Source organism: Salvelinus sp. IW2-2015, linkage group LG2, assembly GCF_002910315.2.
Source record: "Salvelinus sp. IW2-2015 linkage group LG2, ASM291031v2, whole genome shotgun sequence".
Classification (NCBI taxonomy): Eukaryota; Metazoa; Chordata; class Actinopteri; order Salmoniformes; family Salmonidae; genus Salvelinus; species Salvelinus sp. IW2-2015.
Genome location: NC_036839.1, coordinates 8,003,371 through 8,026,553, shown reverse-complemented (window position 1 = coordinate 8,026,553; position 23,183 = coordinate 8,003,371). Strand labels below are relative to the sequence as shown.

The following is a 23,183-nucleotide window of genomic DNA, read 5'->3' as shown; positions in this document are numbered from 1 at the left end:
CATTTCATTGCATTTAGATAAGGGACATATACAGTGCGCCTTCATAAAGTACTCCTACCTATTGACTTAATTCACTTTTGTTGCGTTTCAGCCTGAATTCAAAATGGATTAAATAGATTTTTTTTCTCACCCATCACACACAATAATCCATAATGACAAAGTGAAAACATGTTTTTAGAAATTTCTGCCAAAATTGATTGAAAATGAAATACAGAAATCTAATTTACTTAGTGGTTCTTCCTTTAAAAGTTGCGTCATACTGCAGCACACCTTGCGGGCTGCCACTGTAACGAGTGCACTGAGAGTCGGGAAGCAAGTACAGAGAGTGAGTGTTAAACATTAAAACACGAAACACAAACGGCGCACCGACATGAAACAGAGTCAATAACACCTGAGGAAGAACCAAGGGGAGCGACAGATATAGGGAAGATAATCAAGGAGGTGATGGAGTCCAGGTGAGTGTCATGAGGCACTGGTGCGCTTGACGATGGTGACAGGTGTGCGGAAATCAGCAGCCTGATGACCTAGAGGCCGGAGAGGGAGTATACGTGACAGCAACAGAATTCTATGGCGCGTTGTTTAAGTGTCAGCCATTGTTGCCATTAATGCTAGTTAGTGCTAGTTTGACCACCAGAGGGCATCTTTGAGAGCATTTGACAGTTTGTAATATTGGCTGTACAAGAGAATTTAAAAACCTTTTTGTAAGAACATAGTATATGGGATTGATTTTAAGAAATGTAGCTTAATTAATTTGATTAATATTATGGTATTTCTATTCCAAGAAAAAAAAAACTCAGGGTTTCCGTTAGGAAAATATGGCGCTGTACAATTGACTGGTCGAGAGTAGGCTACTAGGAGCAAAATAACTCTAACATTTCCACAGCCTAATTGTAGGCTAACCAATACCGAAACGGAGATAAAGTGAAATAAAATCTCATCGTGTTATCAAGACCAATCCCCATGCTTGTCTCACAGCAGCGCAAATGCTGCTGAATTAGATGACTTTGGGTGTAATTCATTTTTCTTTAACGAGTCGACGTACTGCTTTCCCCGGAAACAGGCCCAAATCCTCGTCATTTCCGTGAAGAAAACACAGAGAAGAAGGGGCAGAGGTCGGTTGCCTCTAAGAATTCATAGGCGAGAGAGTAAACTCCCACTGCCATCCGTTCTATTGCCAACGCGCAATCATGGAAAATAAAATCGATGACCTACGATCAAGACTTTCCTACCAAGGGGACAAAAAAATGAATACTTTCACCGAGTTGGGCTGAACGACGACACGGATAATATAGAGCTGGTGGGATTTTCCATGCACCGGCAGAACAGAGAAGCTACGTCTGGTAAGACGAGGGGTGAGTGTGTGTGTCTTTTGTCAATAACAGCTGGTGCGCGATGTCGAATATGAAAGAATTTGAGGTATTGCTCGCCTGAGGTAGAGTACCTTATGATAAGCTGTGGACCACACTATCTACCAACAGAGTTCTCATCTATATTTCTTAGCCATCTATTTACCACCACAGAACAAAGCTGGCACTAAGACCGCTCTCAACCATCTCTATAAGCCATAAGCAAACAGGAAAATGCTCCACCAGAAGCGGCGCTCCTAGTGGCCGGGGACTTTAATGCAGGCAAACTTAAATCCATTTTACTTCATTCTTACCAGCATTCACACGTGCAACCAGAGGGAAATATCTCCTCACACAGAGATGCAGAAACTAAAGCAGGAAGTACCAGTGACTCGCTCAATACGGAAGTGGTCAAATGACGTGGATGCTACACTACAGGACTTTTTGCTAGCACAGACTGGAATATATTCCGGATTCATCCAATAGCATTGAGGAGTATACCACCTCAGTCATCGGCTTCATCAATAAGTGCATTGACGACATCTTCCCCACAGTGAACGTATATACATATCCCAACCAGAAGCCATGGATTAGAGGCAACATCCGCATCGAGCTAAAGGCTAGATCTGCCGCTTTCAAGGAGCAGGACACTAATCCGGACACTTATAAAAAATCCCGCTATGCCCGCAGATGAACCATCAAACAAGCAAAGCGTAAATACAGGATTAAGACTGAATCCTATTACACCGGCTCTGACGCCGTCAGATGTGCAGGGCTTGAAAACTTTACGGACTACAAAGGGAAACCCAGACGCTAGTTGACCAAGCCTACCAGACGAACTAAATGCCTTTTACGCTCGCTTCGTTAATATTCTCACAGACCAGATTTGCCCTAAGGGGCTTTTTATAATTCTAATGCAGGGTTAATAAATAAAAATAATAATAGATATTGTAAATAAGGATGCATAATGAAGAGTAAAATGACATGCGCAAGAGACGGTGGGTATATATTGTTTATCACAATTTTCTTTAACCAATTTTGGTCTAATGCAGGGCCGACAGACAAGTTCCTTACTTTTTTTTTTTTTACTGAAATTGCAACCAAATTTCTACGGCTTGTTTAAAAAATAATAATATTTTGGAGATTTAGTTTCAAATAACCAAAAGTGCGATTGTAATCTGAAAAGGAAAAAGGCCATTCTTGAACATGGGTGAGACATTCGTACTAATTTGTAAATAAAGCCCGAGTTTTTTTGTATTATTTATTTCTGTTTTTAGAGAGAGAAACCAAAAGCACACCGTGCCAATTTTTCGAAAATCGTCAGTCCACATGTCAGTCAAGTGGAATTCCCCATTGATTTACCCAAGTTCTCTCTTAACTTCAGAACCACCGACAGTTTGTTGTTGTTGCCTGATGCAGGACTCTAGTGCCAGAGGAGAGACGCCTCCATTAATTGCCACAGTTTAGACTACCGATAGATCCGCGTTTTAACTCCCCCTTGTGATAGTGTGGTGCAATGACAGAATGCCACCATCTACCACAAACGGTCGCGGCATAAGCTCGTAACTTTAAAGATAGAACCACTAAGTATTTCACCAGTACTTAATTTGAACAGGATCCGGCACCTCTCAGAATTGACCTTATTTGTTCCGCATCAATCATGTAATAGTGTGGTGATCCTTCTGTGTAATCATCCTATCCTGCCACACTGATTCCAGTCCTGCTCTCTTATTTGTACTTAGAGGTTTATGGGGAGGCCGGTATGTAAGGAACTGATCTTGACACACGTCTTGGTATAGTGGTCAGCTAGTGAAGAGGTCGTCCTTACGTATCACGTCACGTGTTGTCATCCTACTGAATTTTAATCGTGGGAAAGCCAAATAAAAAGTGATAAGAAAAGGCAATCGAGTTTGATATTTTTAAGTCCAAAAATCCTGAGAAAGATGGTGAATTGAACCCAGAACGAGCCAGAGAACTGTCATTGCCGAAGGAGAGAAGTGATGGGCAAACTGTTGGCGATGCCTTAGCTAGCAGTGCTGCTAATCCCACCAGTTCAGCATCACCACCGCACCTCCACTAGCGAGTCAGACTCAGCAGGAGACGGGGAGCTGGTGGGGGAGGGGCAGTGCATCCATCAATGAAGTGCTCGGAGCAGGTGCAAATTGCAGTATAAGAACAAGCAAACGTACAAGCCCTGCTGTCATGCAGAATTTAATGTTGGGCTGTACAACACGCAAAAAGTAGGGGCTTGGTCTAGAAACGACTGGAGGGATTAAACTAGCAAAGAGATGAGAAAAAGAGTAAGTTTGAACATGCCCGAACCAAGGCGTATTTGGTGGCAGAAAGCCTTGTAGACAAGGCTAGAGAGGACACCAGGTTATAGTTAACACTCAAAATACGAACGCTAGAGTGTTCAGAGCAGACTTATGAAGCTAAATGTCACAGCCCCAGGACTCTCAAGGAGTTAAATGAGCTGACATGGGGAGTCATTGTGGGAGGTTTTGAAAAACTAAGGAAGGACTTTTTTTTCTCTTTACCTTCACAGTACATAACAACTTTGTAATATGAACATGACATTCCTAACATTGTGTTCTGCTGTAGCCTACTGAACATTGATTATTTTACTTGAAGTTATATTTCCAATATTGTGACATTTTCTACTGCTACATGTCTTGAAAATTAATGAAATGTGGTCTTATAAGCCCCCAGCTTAGAATTTACAATACCAGTCAAAAGTTGACACACCTACTCATTCAAGGATTTTTCTTATTTTTTTTATAACCATTTCTACATTGTAGAATAATAGTGAAGACATCAAAATAATGACATAACACATGGAATCATGTAGTAAACAAAAAAGTGTTAGTCAAAAATATTTTATGTGAGATTCTTCAAAGTAACCACCCTTTGCCTTGACAGTTTGCATTCTCTCAACCAGATTCATGACATATGAGTACCTGCAATGAATTCAATTAACAAGTGTGCCTTGTTAAAAGTTAATTTGTGGAATTTCCTTCCTTCTTAATGCGTTTTGAGGCAATCAGTTGTGTTGTGACAAGGTAGGGGTGGTATACAGAAGATAGCCCTATTTGGTAAAATACCAAGTCCATATTATGCAAAACACCTCAAATAAGCAAGGAAACACAGTCCATCATTACTTTAAGACATGAAGGTCAGGCAATCCGCAAAATGTCAAACTTTGAAAGTTTCTTCAATGCAGTCGCAAAAACCAAGCGCTATGATGAAAATGGCTATCATGGACCGCAAAGGAAATAAATCCCACAGTTACCTCTGCTGCAAGAGCATAAGTTCAATAGAGTAAACAACTCAGATTGCAGCCCAATAAGTAAATGCTTCACAGAGTCAAGTAACAGACAATCTCAACATCAACTGTTCAGAGGAAGTGTGTGAATCAGACCTTCATGGTCGAATGCTGCAAAGAAACCAATACTAAAGGACACCAATAAGAAGAAGAGACTGCTTTGGCCAAGAACATGAGCAATGGAACATAAAACCGGTGGAAACTGTCCTTTGATCTGATGAGTCCAAATGTGATGAGATTTTTGTTTCAAACTGCCGTGTAGGTGAACGGATGATCTCCCATGTGTGGTTCCCACCGTGAAAGCATGGAGGAGGTGTGATGGTGCTTTGCTGTGACACAGTCTGTGATTTATTTAGAATTTAAGACACACTTAACCAGCCATGGCTACCGCTAGCATTCCTCAGCATACGCCATCCCATTTGGTTTTTGCACTTAGTGAACTATCATTTGTTTTTCACAGACAATGACCAAACACATCTCCAGGCTGTGTAAGGGCTATTTAACCAAGGAGAGTGATGGAGTGCTGCATCAGGATGACCTGCCTACACACAATTCACGCGACCTCAACCCAATTGAGGATGGTTTTGATGAGTTGGTACGCAGAGTGAAAGAAAAGCAGCCAACAAGTGACAGCATATGTGGAACTCCTTCAACGACTGTTGGAAAACATTCCAGGTAAGCTGGTTGAGAGAATGCCAAGAGTGGGCAAAGCTGTCATCAAGGCAAAGAGTGGCTACTTTGAAGAGAATCTCCAAATATGTTTCTGATTTGTTTAACATATATTTGGTTACACATGATCCATTTGTGTTATTTCATAGTTTTGATGTCTCATTAATAATCTACAATGTAGAAAGTTGTACAAATAAAGAAAACCCTTGAATGAGTAGGTGTTCCAAGTTTGACTCGTACTGCTATGTATATCTCTCTCTATTAAATGGAATAATAGAAAAGTAAAAACCACAAACACGAATGCTTTCATTGAATGTAAAGGTGCATTTTGAGCCTGTCTGTTCCCTACCCCCAGGCTCGGACGTGAAAGAGGCCCAGGTGATCTGCGTCTCCACGGGCACCAAGTGCATCAACGGCGAGTACATGAGCGACCGCGGCCTGGCGCTCAACGACTGCCACGCAGAGATTATCGCCCGCCGCTCGCTCATCCGGTACCTCTACGCCCAGCTGGAGCACTTCCTRAGGTGAGARGTCAAGGGGTGGAGGCAATGGCAGAGGCCATTGAAAATACAAACCAATGACTCTCATTTTGACTGGAGTTTGTTGGTTGTAGCTAACCTTTCGTGTGTCGCGAAGTCACAGTCCTTGATTTGTGTTTAGATGTAAAATCAAGTCCACTGTTGCGTAACTTTTTCTATACGCTGCAATTGTCGCAAGTTGTTTCTTCAATTGCAACATGGCATTCCTTTTTTTGCTCTTGCTTCAGCTGCTTCTTTTAGTCATTTTAGTTTTCTGTGAAACGTGGTCCCTCTGCCCACACTTTACACCGTCCCCCTTTTGTCACCCTCTGTCCATTAGCAGCAACAAGGAGGAACAGCTGAAGTCTATATTCATGCGCTGTGACAAGCGTGGCTACCGGCTGAAGGACAACGTCCTGTTCCACCTCTACATCAGCACCTCRCCCTGCGGAGACGCGCGCATCTTCTCGCCGCACGAGGCCGGCATGGAAGGTATGAGGCACCACTCCTTACCGTATGACAGTAAGAGATGTGACCAAACCTCTTGCTGAMMCTTCTGTGCCACCATGTACCGTGATGGCGTGATAACCTGTCTTTTTCATCAGATGCGTATGTCTGGCTATCCACCGCCTGCTTAATGCTTGTAGATGTGAATCGGGCTGTGAATGCATTCTACCCTTATTTATATGAAGCCTAGTTATTGGTTACTAGTCAGACTGTTAATGTGTGATGCWCCGTCAAATAAACCTAGAAGAGCATTTCCGATCATAAACGTATTGTTTTTAACTTAATGCAATTCACTCAACGATCCCTTTAATGCAAGTGAAAAAGAGCACCACCAATTGGTGTTAGACTCTGAAAGAGGTGCCTGTTTGCTTTGAAAAAATATATACATTTGTGATTTGTTTTTCTGAACCGATTGCCCGCAAATCGTCAAATGTCAGATTTGGCCATTGACAAGCACCTAAATTGGAACCTCAGGGGGGCCGTACAGTAATATGCTATACATGACGTCAKWCCTCSAAGTTCTCCGCTTCACAGCGCTGATTGGGTTTTGACTGACAGCCGTTCCAAACTACAGGACTGCGCGCGACAAGAAGATGCCCCTATCCGTCCCGTTAAATGTGCTACTATTCAGCATTTGTTGTTGTCTGTGAGGGGAAAGCTGCAAATCGAGAGGAGTGGAAAGATGAGATGTTCTGAATGATGAGATGTTAAGGATTATAATAAATACTGCTTTGATGTCATACAAGCAAACCACACAGTCGTGAGTCCAAATGTGCACTACACATTTCCATATTTAAAACATTTTGTCATTTACAGTATCAACATTTATGATCACTATGTTTGATCCAGAGTTACAATGCGTTATAGGGTTGGGCGGTATCCAGATTTTCATTTCATCATACCATCCTTCTCTCACCTCGGGATTTACGCTATTACCGGCTTAGYACACAAGGKGGCGCCCCCCAAAAAAYAAAAACCCATTGAGCGTCTATTACCAGAATGCTAACAMAATTGGCTCRAGTAAAAGTGAATTTCCATGGAAGGTGSTMGCTAAATATGCTAATGAGCGCAAATGAAAATAAACAAATTGCAAAGACAGTCAATCCAGCTCATAAAGTTATACATGTGTAGCTAGGAGTTACCGAATGTCATATTTGGTGAGTCTGGACATTAACAACTGAATGTGAACGAGAGACATTGCGCAAATGAGCAAAGTTTTGACGCATGCTTGTCTGTAGGAAGAACAAGACTGCCTCTCGCGAGCACTTGTCACACAAAAGCTGTGTCTTTCTGGAGTCGCTAGGCAACGGGCCTGCCGGAGAAGAGGGGGGAGAGCAGACAGGCAGAGAAGGAGAGACAAAAACACAAGGAAACCAAGATCGCAGTGGCAGCTGTACAAATACCTCATCCAAGGATTTTGACTAAATCAAATCAAATGTATTTATATAGCCCTTCTTACATTCAGCTGATACTCTCAAAGTGCTGTACAGAAACCCAGCCTAAAACCCAAAACGCAAGCAATGCAGGTGTAGAAGCACGGTGGATAGGAAAAACTCCCAGAAAGGCCAAAACCTAGGAAGAAACCTAGAGAGGAACCAGGCTATGAGGGGTGGCCAGTCCTCTTCTGGCTGTGCCGGGTGGAGATTATAACAAACAGGCCAAGATGTCAAATGTCTCAAATGACTCAGCATATGTGTCAAATAATATAATCACAGTAGTTGTCGAGGGCAACAAGTCAGCACCTCAGGAGTAAATGTCAGTTGGCTTTTCATAGCCGATCATAAAGTATCTCTACGCTCCTGCTGTCTCTAAGAGTTGAAAACAGCAGGTCTGGGACAGGTAGCACGTCCGGTGAAACAGGTAAGGTTCCATAGCCGCAGGCAGAACAGTTGAACTGGAGCAGCAGCACGGCCAGGTGGACTGGGGAGAGCAAGGAGTCATCACTGCCAGGTAGTCCTGAGGCATGGTCCTAGGGCTCAGTCCTCCAGAGAGAGAGAAAGAAAGAGAGAAAGATAGAATTAGGAGAGAGCATACTTCAACTCAACACGGCAATATAGACAGAGAAGTACTTCCAGATACAACAGACTGACCTAGCCCCCACCACATAACTACTGCAGCGTAAATACTGGAGACTGAGACAGGAGGGGTCAGGAGACACTGTGGCCCCCATCCGATGATACCCCAATTACCGACAGGGCCAAACAGGCAGGTATAACCTCCACCAGCACTTTGCCAAAGCACAGCCCCACACCAACTAGAGGGATTCTTAACACCAAACTTACTCATCCTGAGACAAGGCCGAGTATAGCCCACAAAGATCTCGCCACAGGCACAACCAAGGGGGGGCGCCAACTCCAGGACAGGAAGATCCTGTCAGTGACTCAACCACTCAAGTGACGCACCCTCCTAGGGCACGGCATGGAAGAGCCACCGCATATTGCCAGTGACAGCCCCTGTAATCAGGGTAGAGGCAGAAATCGCCAGTGGAGAGAGGGGAACCGCCAGTCAGAGACAGACAAGGGGGCGTAGTTCGTTGGCTCCAGAGCCTTCCGTTCAACTCTTGAACTCCTGGGCCAGACTACACTCAATCGTATGACCCACTGAAGAGATGAGTCTGCTCAGTAAAATAGAGACTTAAAGGTTTGAGACGCGAGTCTGCGTCTCTCACATGGGTAGGCAGACCATTCCATAAAAATGGAGCTCTATAGGAGAAAGCCCTGCCTCCAGCTGTTTGCTTAGAAATTCTAGGGACAATTAGGAGGCCTGCATCTTGTGACCGTAGCGTACGTGTAGGTATGTACGGCAGGACCAAATCGGAAAGATAGGTAGATAAGAAGATAGACTACTCAAACACGGCAGGAAGCTAACACAATATGATGCCTSGTCAGCTTAATAATTCATCCACTTACTTAGATAGCAAGTTAATTTAGGGGTCGTGTTAACGCAGAATTCTCCATTTTGCACGCGGGGGGWAAAAGAACGCGTAAGAAATATCGAGCCGCGTTTACGAAACGCGGATCTAAAATGCTTCTTATTGTAACTTCTGCTYGGCATAAGACTAATTTTGTGCCTCAGTTGCACTTCTAAACTCGGATGAGAATTTACAAACAGGTAGCTACTTTTCTCCGGTACGTTTCTCAGTGTAGCCAGCCTATTTTTCTTCATAAAGTGCAAGATTACCTTTTAAGCAAAATATTAGAAAATGTAGCTGGCTGCATTCTTTCTATGATAGGCCTAAACATTWGAAWTATGATGGCCATGGATCGTATTTACAAGAAAGACCTTGCTTTTTCATTGTAAGTGTGGCTGCCAGACAAATAGAGTTGCACTTCTGTGTTGCACAAATTAAGTTATTTTCTGCTGAATGTGTTGCACTAATGTATTTTCTATGAAGGAAAATGTTTCATATATTGTGGTAAAACCGTGGGGTGTTGGGTTGAGCGCACAGGGATGGACACAGAGACAGGGTGGTTCAAGTCAGAAAACACGACTTTACGAAGCAAAAATTAATAAACGTAACAAAATAGCTTGGATGGCTCGGTCCTTCTCATTAGTCTCCGGGAGCTTTGTTCCCCTCTGTCAGTGCACTCCTTGCCTCTCCCTTTGACTCTCCTGCGGTGTGCCACGGTGCTCCATTTGTGGTCTGCACAGCTGGTTGGCACTCTCCCCTAATTACCCCTAATTGGTGCCACCAGCTTCGGGTTGCCCAGCCCGGGTTCTCCCAGCAGAGGGAACCGTCGCCACACCGACCTCCCCTCTATCACCAACACCCGGGGTAGACCTCCTGGGATACCACAACATATACAGTACCAGTCAAAAGTTTGGACACACCTACTCATTCAAGGGTTTTTCTTCATTTTTACTATTTTCTACATTGTAGAATAATAGTGAAGACATCCAAAAATATGAAATAACACATGGAATCATGTAGTCACCGAAAGTGTATATATTTTATATTTGAGATTCTTTAAAGTAGCCACCCTTTGCCTTGATGGCAACTTTGCACACTCTTGGCATTCTCTCAACCAGCTTCATGAGGTAGTCACCTGGAATGCATTTCAATTAACAGGTATTCTTTGTTAAAAGTTGATTTATGGAATGTTCTTTCCTACAGCGTTTGAACCAATCAGTTGTGTTGTGACAATGGTATGGGTATAACAGAAGATAGATATATTTTGGTAAAAAGACCAAGTCCATATTATGACAAGACAGCTTCAAATATGCAAAGAGAAATGACAGTCCATCATACTTTTAAAACATGAAGGTTCAGTTCAATCCGGAAAATGTCAAGAACTTTTAAAAGTTTCTTCAAGTGCATCGATAAAACCAAGTGCTATGATGGAACTGGCTCTCATGAGGACACCACAGGAAAGGAAGACCCAGAGTTACAGTTGAAGTCGGGAAGTTTTACATCACCTTAGCCAATACATACTAAAACTCAGTTTTTTTCACAATTCCTGACATCTAATCCTAATAAAAAATCCTGTTTTAGGTCAGTTTAGGATCACCACTTTATTTAAGAATGTGAAATGTCAGAATAATAGTAGAGAGAATTATTGATTTCAGCTTTTATTTCTTTCATCACATTCCACGTGGGTCAACGTTTACATACACTCAATTAGTATTTGGTAGCATTGCCTTTAAATTGTTTAACTTGGGTCAAATGTTTCGGGTAGCCTTCCACAAGCTTCCCACAATAAGTTGGGTGAATTTTGGCACATTCCTTCTGACAAAGCTGGTGTAACAGAGTCAGGTTTGTAGGCCTCCTTGCTCGCACGCTTTTTTCAGTTCGGCCCACAAATTTTCTATGGATTGAGGTCAGGGCTTTGTGATGACCACGTCCGCATACCTTGACTTTGTTGTCCTTAAGCCATTTTTGCCACAAACTTTGGAAGTATGCTTTGGGATCATTATCCATTTGGAAGAACCATTTGCGACCAAGCTTTATCTTCCTGAACTGATGTCTTGAGATGTTGCTTCAATGTATCCACATAATTTTCCTTCCCTCATGATGACATCTATTTTGTGAAGCGCACCCAGTCCCTCCTGCAGCAAAGCCCCCAACAACATGATGCTGCCACCCCGGCTTCTCGGTTAGGATGGTGTTCTTCGGCTGCAAGCATCCCCTTTTTCTCCAAACATAAGATGGTCATCATGGCCAAACAGTTCTATTTTTGTTTCATCAGACCAGAGGATATTTCTCCCAAAAAAGTACGATCTTCGTCCCCATATGCAGTTGCAAACCGTAGTCGTTTTTTAATGGCGGTTTTGGAGCAGTGGCTTCTCCCTTGCTGAGTGGCCTTTCAGGTTATGTAGATACAGGACTGTGTTTACTTTGGATATAGATACTTTTTGTACCTCTGTTTCCTCCAGCATCTTCACAAGGTCCTTTGCTGTTGTCCTGGGATTGATTTGCACTTTTCGCACCCAACGTACGTTAATCTCTAGGAGACAGAACACGTAGTGCACCTGCAGACGAGCGCTGCTTGGTCCATGGTGTTTATGCTTGTGTACTATTGTTTGTATATATGAACGTGCGTACCTCAGGCGTTTGGAAATTGCTCCAAGGTCTTGGCTGATTTCTTTTGATTTTTCCATTTTCCGACTGAGTTTTGAGGTAGGCCTTGAAATAACATCCACAGGTACAACCTCAATTGACTCAAATTATGTCAATTAGCCTATCAGAAGCTTCTAAAGCCATGATAATTTTTGGGGAATTTTCCAAGCTGTTTTAAAGGCACAGTCAATTAGTGTAACTTCTTGACCCACTGGAATTGTGATACAGTGAATTATAAGTGAAATAATCTGTCTGTAAACAATTGTTGGAAAAATGACTTGTCTCATGCACAATGTGATGTCCTAACTGACTTGCAAAACTATAGTTTGTTAACAAGAATTTGTGGAGTTGGTTGAAAACAAGTTTTAATGACTCCAACCTAAGTGTATGTAAACTTCCGACTGCAACTGTACCTCTGCTGCAGAGGATAAGTTCATTAGAGTTACCAGACTCAGCCATTACTGCCAAAATATTGCTCAGAGTTCAAGTAAGACACATCTCAACATTCAACTGTTCAGAGGAGACTTGCATGGAATCAGGCCTCATGGTTGAATTGCTTCAGATAAATCACTACTAAGGGACACCAATAAGAAGAGACTTGCTTGGGCCAAGAAACACGAGCAATGGACATTAGACCTGCGGAAAGATGTCTTTTGGTCTGGTTGAGTCCAATTTTGGGATTTTTGGTTCCAACTGCCGTGTCTTTGTGAGACGTAGAGTAGGTGAACAGATGATCTACGCATGTGTGGTTCCCACCATGAAGCATGGAGGAAGAGTTGTGATGGTATGAGGGTGCTTTGCTGGTGACACTGTCAATGATTTATTTAGAATTCAAGGCATACTTMTACCACAACGCTCTGCAGTGATATGCCATCCCATCTGGTTTGCGCTTAGTGGGACTATCATTTGTTTTTCAACAGGACATTGACCCAAAACACACCTCCAGGCTGTGTAAGGGCYATTTGACCAAGAAGGAGAGTGATGGAGTGCTGCACCAGATGACCTGGCCTCCACAGTCAACCAACCTCAACCCAATGTATATGGTTTGGGAGTAGTTGGACCGCAGAGTGAAGAAAAAGCAGCTAAAAAGTGCATATGTGGGAACTACTTCAAGACTGTTGGAAAAAGATTCCAGGTGATGCTGGTTGAGAGAATGCAAGGCGTGACTCCTTTGAAGTCTAAAGTATATTTTGATTTGTTTAACACTTTTTTGGTTACTATATGATTCCATATGTATTATTTAATAGTTTTGATGTCTTCACTATTATTCTACAATGTAGAAAATAGTAAAAATAAAGAAAAAAGCCTTGAATGAGTAGGTGTGTCCAAACTTTTGACTAGTACTGYACATATAGGGCTGTCCCCTTTGGTGACATCACATGTTTAGTGACCTTTGACAGCCACAGTCAATCAACCCCAGCTTCGGGTCAATCTCCATTCCCCTCACTTAGCTGGCTGACACCTTTTTAAATTGAATTTTACACTTATTGAGAATCTCCCTCTCGCACTCTCTCGTTCCTTTCTCTCGTTCCTTTCTATCGTTTATTTTTCTCGCTCTCTCCTTTCTCTCGCTATTATCTCTCTCTCTACTTCTACCCCTTTCTCTGATTACTCACCCTCTTTATATGTCACATATACACGATTTTGTCATTGTTTCCCTTCATACAGAGAAACACAAAAAGGAAATACCCTTGTACAATTAGTCAGTGAATTGATTAGGCCTGTTGGCCTTTTGAATTAGATTCCAACATTYAGAAATGCTGTGATTAATACAATGAAGTTGTATTTAAAGTTGTCTTTCGTATCCTTTTCACTGTTGAGGTGATTTGGTGTCATGCCCTAGAGGACCACAATAGAAACAAGTCTCTTGACTTTTTTGTGTAAGTATCCTCGACAGTTGTATCTGTTGCCTGGTGTAACATGTATTTTAAATGATCAAATYTACTGTGTAAATGTACAGGTGGCCAGGATTGCTTAGATATTGGTGGTACAGACMCTTAATGGCTTATTGACTGCACCAATACAATTTAGATTTTGAGTGACAAAATCATTAATAAATCAGATACATTAATTCATGGTCTGAAAGAATCTTATTTGTATTTTATTATGGATCCCCATTAGCTTCTACCAAGAAAGCAGCTACTCTGCCTGGGGTCCAGCAAAATGAAGGCAGTTATACATTTGAAAAACATTACAATACATTCATAACATATTTCACAACATATTAACTATGTGCCCTCAGGCCTCTACTCTACTACCACATATCTATAACACAGAATCCATGTGTACATGCGTGTATAGTGCGTATGTTATCATATGTTTGTATGCATGTGTCTGTTTGTGTTGCTTCACAGTCCCCGCTGTTCCATAAGGTTTATTTTTATCTGTTTTCTTTATCTAATTTTACTGCTGGCATGAGTTACTTGAAGTGGAATAGAGTTCCATGTAGTCATGGCTCTATGTAGCACTGTGCACCTCCCATAGTCTGTTCGGGACTTGGGGACTGTGAAGAGACCTCTGGTGGCATGTCTTGTGGGGTATGCATGGGTGTCTGAGTTGTGTGCCTGTAGTTCAAACAGACAGCTCGGCGCATTCAACATGTCAATACCTCTCACAAAAACAAGTAGTTATGAAGTCAATCTCTCTTCCACTTTGAGCCAGGAGAGACTGGTATTGTTAGCTTTCTGTGTACATCCAAGGGCCAGCCATGCTTCCCTGTTCTGAGCCAATTGCAATTTTCCTAAGTCCCTCTTTGTGGCACCTGACCATAAGACTGAACAGTATTCCAGGTGCAACAAAACTAGGGCCTGTAGGACCTGCCTCGTTGATAGTGCTGTTAAGAATGCAGAGCAGTGCTTTATTATGGACAGACTTCTCCCCATCCTAGTTATTGTATCAATATGTTTTGACCATGACAGTTTACAATCCAGAGTTACTACAAGCAGTTTAGTCTCCTCAACTTGCTCAATTTCCACATTATTCAGTACAATATTTAGTTGAGGTTTAGTGATAAAAATATAATGCTTTTAGTTTTTGAAATATTTCGGACTAACTTAGTCCTTGCCACCCATTCTGAAACTAACTGCAGCTTAAGTGTTGCTGTCATTTCAGTCGCTGTGTTAACTGATGTGTATAGTGTTGAGTCATCCGCAGACATAGACATACTGGCTTTACTCAAAGCCAGAGGCATGTTGTTAGTAAAGATTGAAAAAAGAATAGGGGCATAGACAGCTGCCCTGGGGAATTCCATGATTTTACCTGGATTTTGTTGGAGAGGCTTCCATTAAAGAACACCCTCTTGTGTTCTGTTAGAGTGGTAATCTTTTATCCAATATAGCAGTGGGTGTAAGCCATAACAAGTTTTTTCCAGGCAACACAGACTATGATCGATAATGTCAAAAGTGCACTGAAGTCTAACAAAACAAGCCCCCCAACAATCTTTTTTCAATAATTTCTCTCTGCATCATCAGTTCATTTGTGTAAGTGTGTCCCTTGTTTTTAATGTCCTTCCCTACAACGTGCTGAAAGTCTGTCAATTTGTTTACTGTAAATAGCTTTCTATATGGTCAAACACATTTTTCTAAAAGTATTCTATTTTAAGGCTGATTGGTCGGCTATTTGGCCAGTTAAAGGGGCTTTACTATTGTTAGGTAGGGGAATAACATTGCTTCCTCGGCTGAGGCACGCTTTTAGAGGCTTAAATTTGAAGATTGGCAATATTGTCCTCAAGTATACCTCAGTATTTCCATCAATTGTCAGACTCTGGTGCTTGTCATTGTTATAGACAATGATTTTTTCACCTCTTCCACACTTACTTTCAGGAATTGAAAATTACAATGCTTGTCTTTCATAATTTTGTCAGTATTAGTGTCAGCATTTGTTGCTGGCATGTCATGCCTGATTTCTGATCTTGCCAATGGAAAAAATCATTAATGTAGTTGCTATATCAGTGGGTTTTTGATGAATGAGCCATCTGATCAATGAATGATGGCGCGGCGTTTGCCTTTTTGTCCAAAATGTATTTGAAGTGATCCCAAGCTTTTTATTTGATCATTCTTTGTTTCATAGTGTAGTTTATTCTTTTTATTCAGTTTGGTCACATGATTTCTGAAGTGCAGTACCTTTGCCAGTCGGTTGTACAGCCAGACCTATTGCCGTCTCTTTTGCCTCATCCCTCTCAACCATACACATTTTTTCAATTCCTCATCAATTCTCGGGATTTAACAGTTTTTGCAGTCATTTCTTAATGGGTGCATTGGGATGTGCAGCGTCTGGTTGCTCGCCATTACACACCACGGTCCAACAAATATTCTTCACATCAACATAGGAATCACTACAGAACTTTTATACACCTCTTATACACAATATTAGGCCCAGCCTTTGGTWCTTTGGTTTTCCTAGATATGGCTACTATATTGTGATCACTACATCYGATGGATTTGGATTCTGCTTTCAAACWAATTTCTGCAACATTAGTAAAGATATGATCAATACATGTTGATCATTTCATTCCTGTACTGTTTGTAACTACCCTGGTAGGTTGATTGATAACCTTAACCARGTTGCAGGCACTAGTTACAGTTTGRAGMTTTCTCTTGAGTGAGCAGCCTGATGAAAGCCAGTCAATATTTAARTCACCCAGAAAATATACCTCTATTGATATCACATACATTATCAAGCATTTCACACATGTTATCCAGATACTGACTGTTTTCACTTGGTCTATAGCAGCTTCCCACCAGAATGGGCTTTAGGTGAGGCAGRTGAACCTGTAGCCATATTACTTCAACAGTATTTAACGAGATCCTCTCTAAGCTTTACAGGAATGTGGTTCTGAATATTAACAGCTACACCTCCACTTTTGGCATTTGTCTTTTCTGTAGATCGTATAACCATGTGTTGCTACCAYTATCATCAAAGGTATTATCTAAGTGAGTTTCAGAGATTGTCAGAATATAAATGTCACCTGTTACTTATTATTAATTACTAATTATTGATTTCATGAACTCTTATGCCACATATGTTAACGTAGGATATTTTTCTATTTTCTGGGATGCTTGATTGCTTTACTGGGAAGCTTAGCAGAGGTAGACCATGGTCGGGTTATTTTTATTAGTGCAGGATGAGCTGCACACAGTGGACTTCCTACTAGGGCACACCACCTCAGTGCTAACAGTATTATTACTCTGGTTCATAGGCATATGATTACTGCATACAATAGCTGTAGGATCAGCAGAGGCATTCAGGGCAGTAAGAGGGATATAAATTAGGTTACTTACATTGTGTCTTCCAACGCCCCTGGGATAATGTACATTTGCGGAAGCATTATGACAACTCGGCAACACAATGATGAGGATTAAATGCGCTGGACTTGGGTCATTGATGATTAATTGTCTCAACGCAGCCTTATAATGATGTAAAAGGATCCAGTAACCCAAATGATTTGGGTGGATTTTCATCCTCCTTGTAAATACGAGCTTTGTTTCCAAAAAGTATCAAAATTGTCAATAAATGTTACACCCACCGAGCTGCAATAGTCTCGTAGCCAGTTATGGAGGGCTAAAAGTCTGCTGACCCGTTCAATGCCACGATTTAGGGAGGGCAGAGGGCCAGATGTTATGGGGCGTTTGTTGGTGTCAAGTAGAGACCCAATCAGTTCTTCAAATCCAACTTGAGCTGTTCTGAGCTGCCCTTCATAATGTAATTTGACCCCACATGAACCATAACAATACCAGCCCCCGGTGACTGACTCACAGYCCTCGGGAAGCAACCTGGTGATATCCTGAACTTTGACCCCAGGAAAACACAAATGATCCTCTTGGATGTTTTGATAGGAAGCATTTAAAGATGCGATAGTCTCATAGAATCCTTATTCAGTTCAAGCAGCTTGGTGATCATTTTCACAAATGAAGGTATCCGTCGGACCTTTCCCCGCCGGCGACACCGAACATGTAGMGGATTATACATTTAATAGCATGCAAGTCCCCAGTAGATTCAAATCAGTTTTCACCCCCCGGATACTTAGATGGTCCCTCCGTGGCCTCGGACGCCCCCACCAGCCCCCCGCAACTGTGTTGTCTGTCTCTCGTTGAATGTGAGGAGCGAGAGAGAAGCGCAGGGGGGCGGGTGATGTCTGGGTCGGTTGTCAGTGGCGGGTCGCCAGCTGTTCCTTGCTACACACCAGCCCGGCTGCGTGTTAGCGTTCTGTGTAGCCTCTCAGAGCTGTGTTGGGCGTGTCCCCAGTGTAGTTCTTGAATTCACGCAGAGTGAAGGATAAAACAGTTAGAATAATACTGTTAGAAAACTGGAGATTCTCTGCACAGCCGCAGGTGAAGGATTCATCCATCTGTCTTGTCCTTGTCCCCCCCCCCTCCCACAGACCAAGGAGACCGACACCCCAACCGGAAGGCGCGAGGCCAGCTGAGGACCAAAATAGAGTCTGGGGAGGGGACCATTCCAGTGAGGACCAGCAACACCATCCAGACATGGGACGGGGTGCTGCAGGGAGAGAGGCTGCTCACCATGTCCTGCAGTGACAAGATCGCAAGGTAACCTGGCCGTTGTGGCCCCTTTTGCTATCTCTTTCACCACATATCCTCCCCCAAAGCCAACAAGATTGTGAGACACCATGTAGGATTGATAAGTGGTATGGTCCAGGTTGTTTCAATTTAGGAATTTAATTGGACATTAAACGGAGTGAATTTGACTCCAATTCTTGCCCATTACTTACTTAATCCTTAGTAAGCTGCTCCTAGTATYTGTGTAAAGGTGTCTGTTACACCCATTTAGCAGACTCTGCGTTGCCTCTAATGCATAGGAATAGATTCATACATGATTAATAGAGGTTTGGTCTTGACTTGCAATTATTTGATGTGTTTTCAGCTAGTTATGTTTAGATTGGCCTATGATACAATGCAAACATTTCAGCCAATACATAAGAACAAAAATGATCTTGTTAATATGAATAATGGAGGATTGCAATGTTGTTAGCACTTAGTTGCTAGGCATTTTCCTGTATATCCCACTTCAGTCAGGCCCAGTCTCATTTGATTCAGGCAATGTCAGGGACAGCTGAATCGATGGGTCCAACCCAGGTATTTTCGCAGGCACCCCACACAGCCCTGCTCACTGTCCACAGTCACGGCAATGCCAACAGGAGATTCACACTCCTAATGTTCTTGAGCATGCAATATATTACACTATGTAACACAAAAATCGAAGTCAAAAGAAAACACGATGACAGTATACATATAGCATGTGCACTAACCTAGCTTATAGCCCGATTTAGAGCAAGGCATAGAAAGTGTCACCACTTTACAGAACAGACTAGTTCTCTACACAACACATACTCTCCCAACATGACCATGGCAACAAAAAGGTAAAAAATGCACTTCCTACCATCTCTTCCGGAAACGAATGATTAATGACTTGGCAATGGCCATTTAGCTAAATGAACTAAATCAAAATCATATCAAACAAATTCAAATTTTATTAGTCACATACACATGGTTAGCAGATGTAATGCGAGTGTAGCGAAATCTTGTGTTTCAGTTCCGACAATGGCAGTATAACAACAGTAATCTACCTAACAATTCCACGCTACTACCGTTAACACACACACCAGTGTGAAGGATAAGAATATGTACATTAAAGAATAATGGGATGAGTGGTGGTACAGAACGGCATGGGCAGATGCAGTAGATGGTATGAGTACGGGTATATTACTACGAGATGAGTACTGTAGGGTGATGTAAACATAAGTGGCATAGTTAAAGTGGCTAGTGGTCATGTCATTGCATAAAGATGCAAGATGCAGTAGATGATATAGGAGTAAAGTATATACTAGTATGAAGATGGGTATGTAGGGTATGTAACATTGTATGTAGTGCATTGCTAAAGTGGCTAGTGGTACTTTTTTACATAATCCTCCTCAAGTTCCCATTTTTTAAAGTGGCTGGAGTTGTGAGTCAGTATGTTGGCAGCGGCCGCTAAATGTTGTGGTGCTGTTTAACAGTCTGATGGCCTGAGATAGAAGCTGTTTTTCAGTCTCTCGGTCCCTGCTTGATGCACCTGTACTATCGACCTCGCCTTCTGGATATAGCGGGGTGAACGGCAGTGGCTTGGGTGGGTTGTTGTCCTTGATGATGCTTTATGGCCTTCCTGTACATCGGGTGGTGTAGGTGTCCTGGAGGGCAGGAGTTTGCCCTGGTGATACTTCTGCAGACCTAACACACCCTTGGAGAGCTTACGGTTGTGGTGCTGAGCAGTTTGCGTACCAGGCGGCTGATAACAGCCGACGGATGCTCCGGGATGTTGCATCCTGTAGAAGTTGTGAGTGCTTTTGGTGACAAGCCGAATTCTTCTAGCCTCCTGAGTTGAATAGGCGCTGCTGCGCATTCTTCACCCGTGTCTGTGTTGGTGGACCAATGTGCAGTTTGTCGCGTGATGTGTACACCGGAACTTAAAACTTTCCACTTTCCCACTACTGACCCGTCGAGTGGGATAGGGGGTGCTCCCTCTGCTGTTTCCTGAAGTCCACAATCATTCTCCTTTGGTTTGTTGAGTTTGAGTATGGTTATTTTCCTGACACACACCTCCGAGAGGCCGCTCACTCCTCCCTGTAGGCCGTCGTCGTTGTTGGTGATCCAGGCCTACCACTGTAGTGTCATCCGCAAACTTGATGATTCGAGTTGGAGGCGTGCATGGACCGCAGTCGTGGTGAACAGGGAGTACAGGAGAGGGCTCAGAACGGCACCTCTTGTGGGCCCAGTGTTGAGGATCAGCGGGTGGAGATGTTGTTACCTCCCTCACCCTTGGCGGCCCGTCAGGAAGTCCAGGACCAGTTGCAACGGGCGGGGTCGAGACCAGGGTCTCGAGCTTGAGAGAGTTTGGAGGGTACTATGGTGTAAAGTCGAGCTGTAATCGATGAACAGCATTCTCACATGGGTATTCTCTTGTCCAGATGGGTTAGGGCAGTGTGCGTGTGGTTGCGATTGCGTCGTCTGTGGACCTATTGGGTCGGTAAGCAAATTGGAGTGGGTCTAGGGTGTCCGGTAAGGGTGGTGGTGTAGGGTCCTGACTAGTCTCTAAAGCACTTCAATGATGACGGAAGTGAGTGCTACGGCGATAGGTTAGCTCAGTTACCTAGCTTTCTTGGAACAGGAACAATGGTGGGCCTCCTTGAAGCATGTGGGAACAGCAGACTGGGATAAAGCATGGATTGAATAGTCCGTAAACCACCAGCCAGCTGGTCTGCGCATGCTCTGAGGACGGCCGGCTGGAATGCGTCTGGCCTGCAGCTTGCGAGGGTACAACTTTAAATGTTTTACCACGCTCGGCTGCAGTGAAGAGAGCCCGCAGTGTGTTTGGTGGCGGGCCGTGTCAGTGGCACTGTATTGTCCTCAAAGCGTGCAAAAAAGTTTGTGGCTGTCTGGGAGCAAGACATCTGGCCTCGACGGGGCTGGTTTTTCTTTTGTATCCGTGATTGACTGTAGACCCCTGCCCACATACCTCTTGTGTCTGAGCTGTTGATTTCGACCGTTTGTCTCTGTACTGAGACTTAGCCTGTTTGATTCCTTGCGGAGGAAAGACAACTGTTTGTATTCGGTCATGCTTCGGTCACCTTGCCTGGTTAAAAGCATGGTTCCGCTTTCAGTTCACTGCGAATGCTGCCGTCATCCACGTTTCTGGTTTGGGAATGTTTTACGTTGCTGTGGGTACGACATCGTCAATGCACGTCCTAATGACTCGCTCACCGAATCAGCATATTCGTCATATTGTTGTTGGACGCGATGCGGAACATATTCCAATCCGCGTGATCGAAGCATCTTGAAGCGTGGATTTCAGATGGTCGGACCAGCGTTGAACAGACTGAGCGCGGGAGCTTGTTGTTTGAGTTTTGTTTTGTAGGCAGGAATCAACAAAATGGAGTCGTGGTCAGCTTTTCCGAAAGGGGGCGGGGAGGGCCTTGTAAGCGTCGCGGAAATTAGTGTGGCAATGGTCCAGTGTTTTTCCAGCCCTGGTAGCACACACGATAGCTGATAGAATTAGGGAGTTTTGTTTTTAGATTGCCTTGTTAAAATCCCCAGCTACGATGAATGCAGCTCAGGTGTGTGTTTCTAGTTTACACAGAAGTCAGTATAAAGTTTCGTTCAGGGCCATCGATGTGTTGCTTGGGGGGAATGTATACGGCTGTGATTTGATTGACGAGAATCCCTTGGTAGATAATGCGGTCGACATTTTGATTGGTGGGAGTTCTAGATCAGGTGAACAGAACGACTTGAGTTCTTGTTGTTATTAATGAATCACACCATCTTCGTTAATCATAAGGCACCCCCCGCCCTTTTCTTACGGGAAAGATGTTTGTTTCTGTGGCGCGTGATGGAGAACCAGCGGGCTGCCTGCACCCGACTCCTTTTTACGACTTGAGTTGCCTGTTCCGGAAGCGAGCACAGTTGCAATCCTGATGTCTCTCTGGAATGCTACCCGTGCCGGATTTCATCAACCTATTGTCCAGAGACTGGACATTGGCGTAGTATGCTAAGGAGTGGAGCGCGATGTGCCCGTCTCCGAAGCCTGACCACGAGCCCGCACGTTTCCCCTTTTTCGGCGTCGCCCACGGGCGCCCGGTGGGATTAGATCACTGTATTGTGGGAAGCAAAACACTGGATCCGTTTCGGGAAGTCAATTCCTGGTAGGAACGATGGTGAGTTGACGTTAATCGTATATTCAATAGTTCCTCCGACTGTAGTAATGAAACTAAGATTACCGGGGTGCCGATGTAAGAAATAACACGTAAAAAAACAAATACCTGCTATTTTCCAAAGGAACGCGAAGCGAGGCTGCCATCTCTATCGGCCGGAAGTTGTTTCACTAGCCCTCAGTGTTCTTTCCCTGCGGTTTGTGTTTTTTTTTCACCATTCTCCTTTTGATTACATGCCTGCCCCGGGCACTAATGCACAATGGGAGGCTAGTTTCTCCTGTTCCTGGCTAGTTAAAGGCTCTATTAGAAGTGTTACTCTCCAGATTCATTGTTTATTTCAAAAAGCAACTGATTGTGAAGGCCTTCAAAGCCCCAATACTTAAGTGTGCTAAGGGAGAGTGGTGATCAAGCCCGTGTGTGGTGTGTGTGTGTGTGTGTGTGTGTGTGTGTGTGTGTGTGGGTGTTGTGTGTGTGTTGTGTGTGGTGTGTGTGTTGTGTGTGTGGTTGTGTGTGTGTGTGTGTGTGTGTGGTGGTGTGTGTGTGTGTGTGTGTGTGTTGTGTG

The 23,183-nt window shown here is 43.4% G+C and overlaps 1 protein-coding gene across 4 annotated transcripts in view; it reads left to right on the top strand.

Moving 5' to 3' along the window:
* Window positions 1–23,183, top strand: part of LOC111973774 (double-stranded RNA-specific editase 1-like) — a 208,778-nt gene that overhangs the window by 171,975 nt on the left and 13,620 nt on the right. For 2 of the 4 annotated variants that reach the window (XM_024001188.2, XM_024001180.2), the window contains 3 exons: window positions 5,693–5,861; window positions 6,196–6,347; window positions 18,299–18,467. In XM_024001188.2, the coding sequence (XP_023856956.1) occupies window positions 5,693–5,861; window positions 6,196–6,347; window positions 18,299–18,467 (490 nt within the window). The remainder of the gene's footprint in view (window positions 1–5,692; window positions 5,862–6,195; window positions 6,348–18,298; window positions 18,468–23,183) is intronic. The other 2 variants (XM_070446886.1, XM_070446889.1) reach the window with 1 other exon arrangement.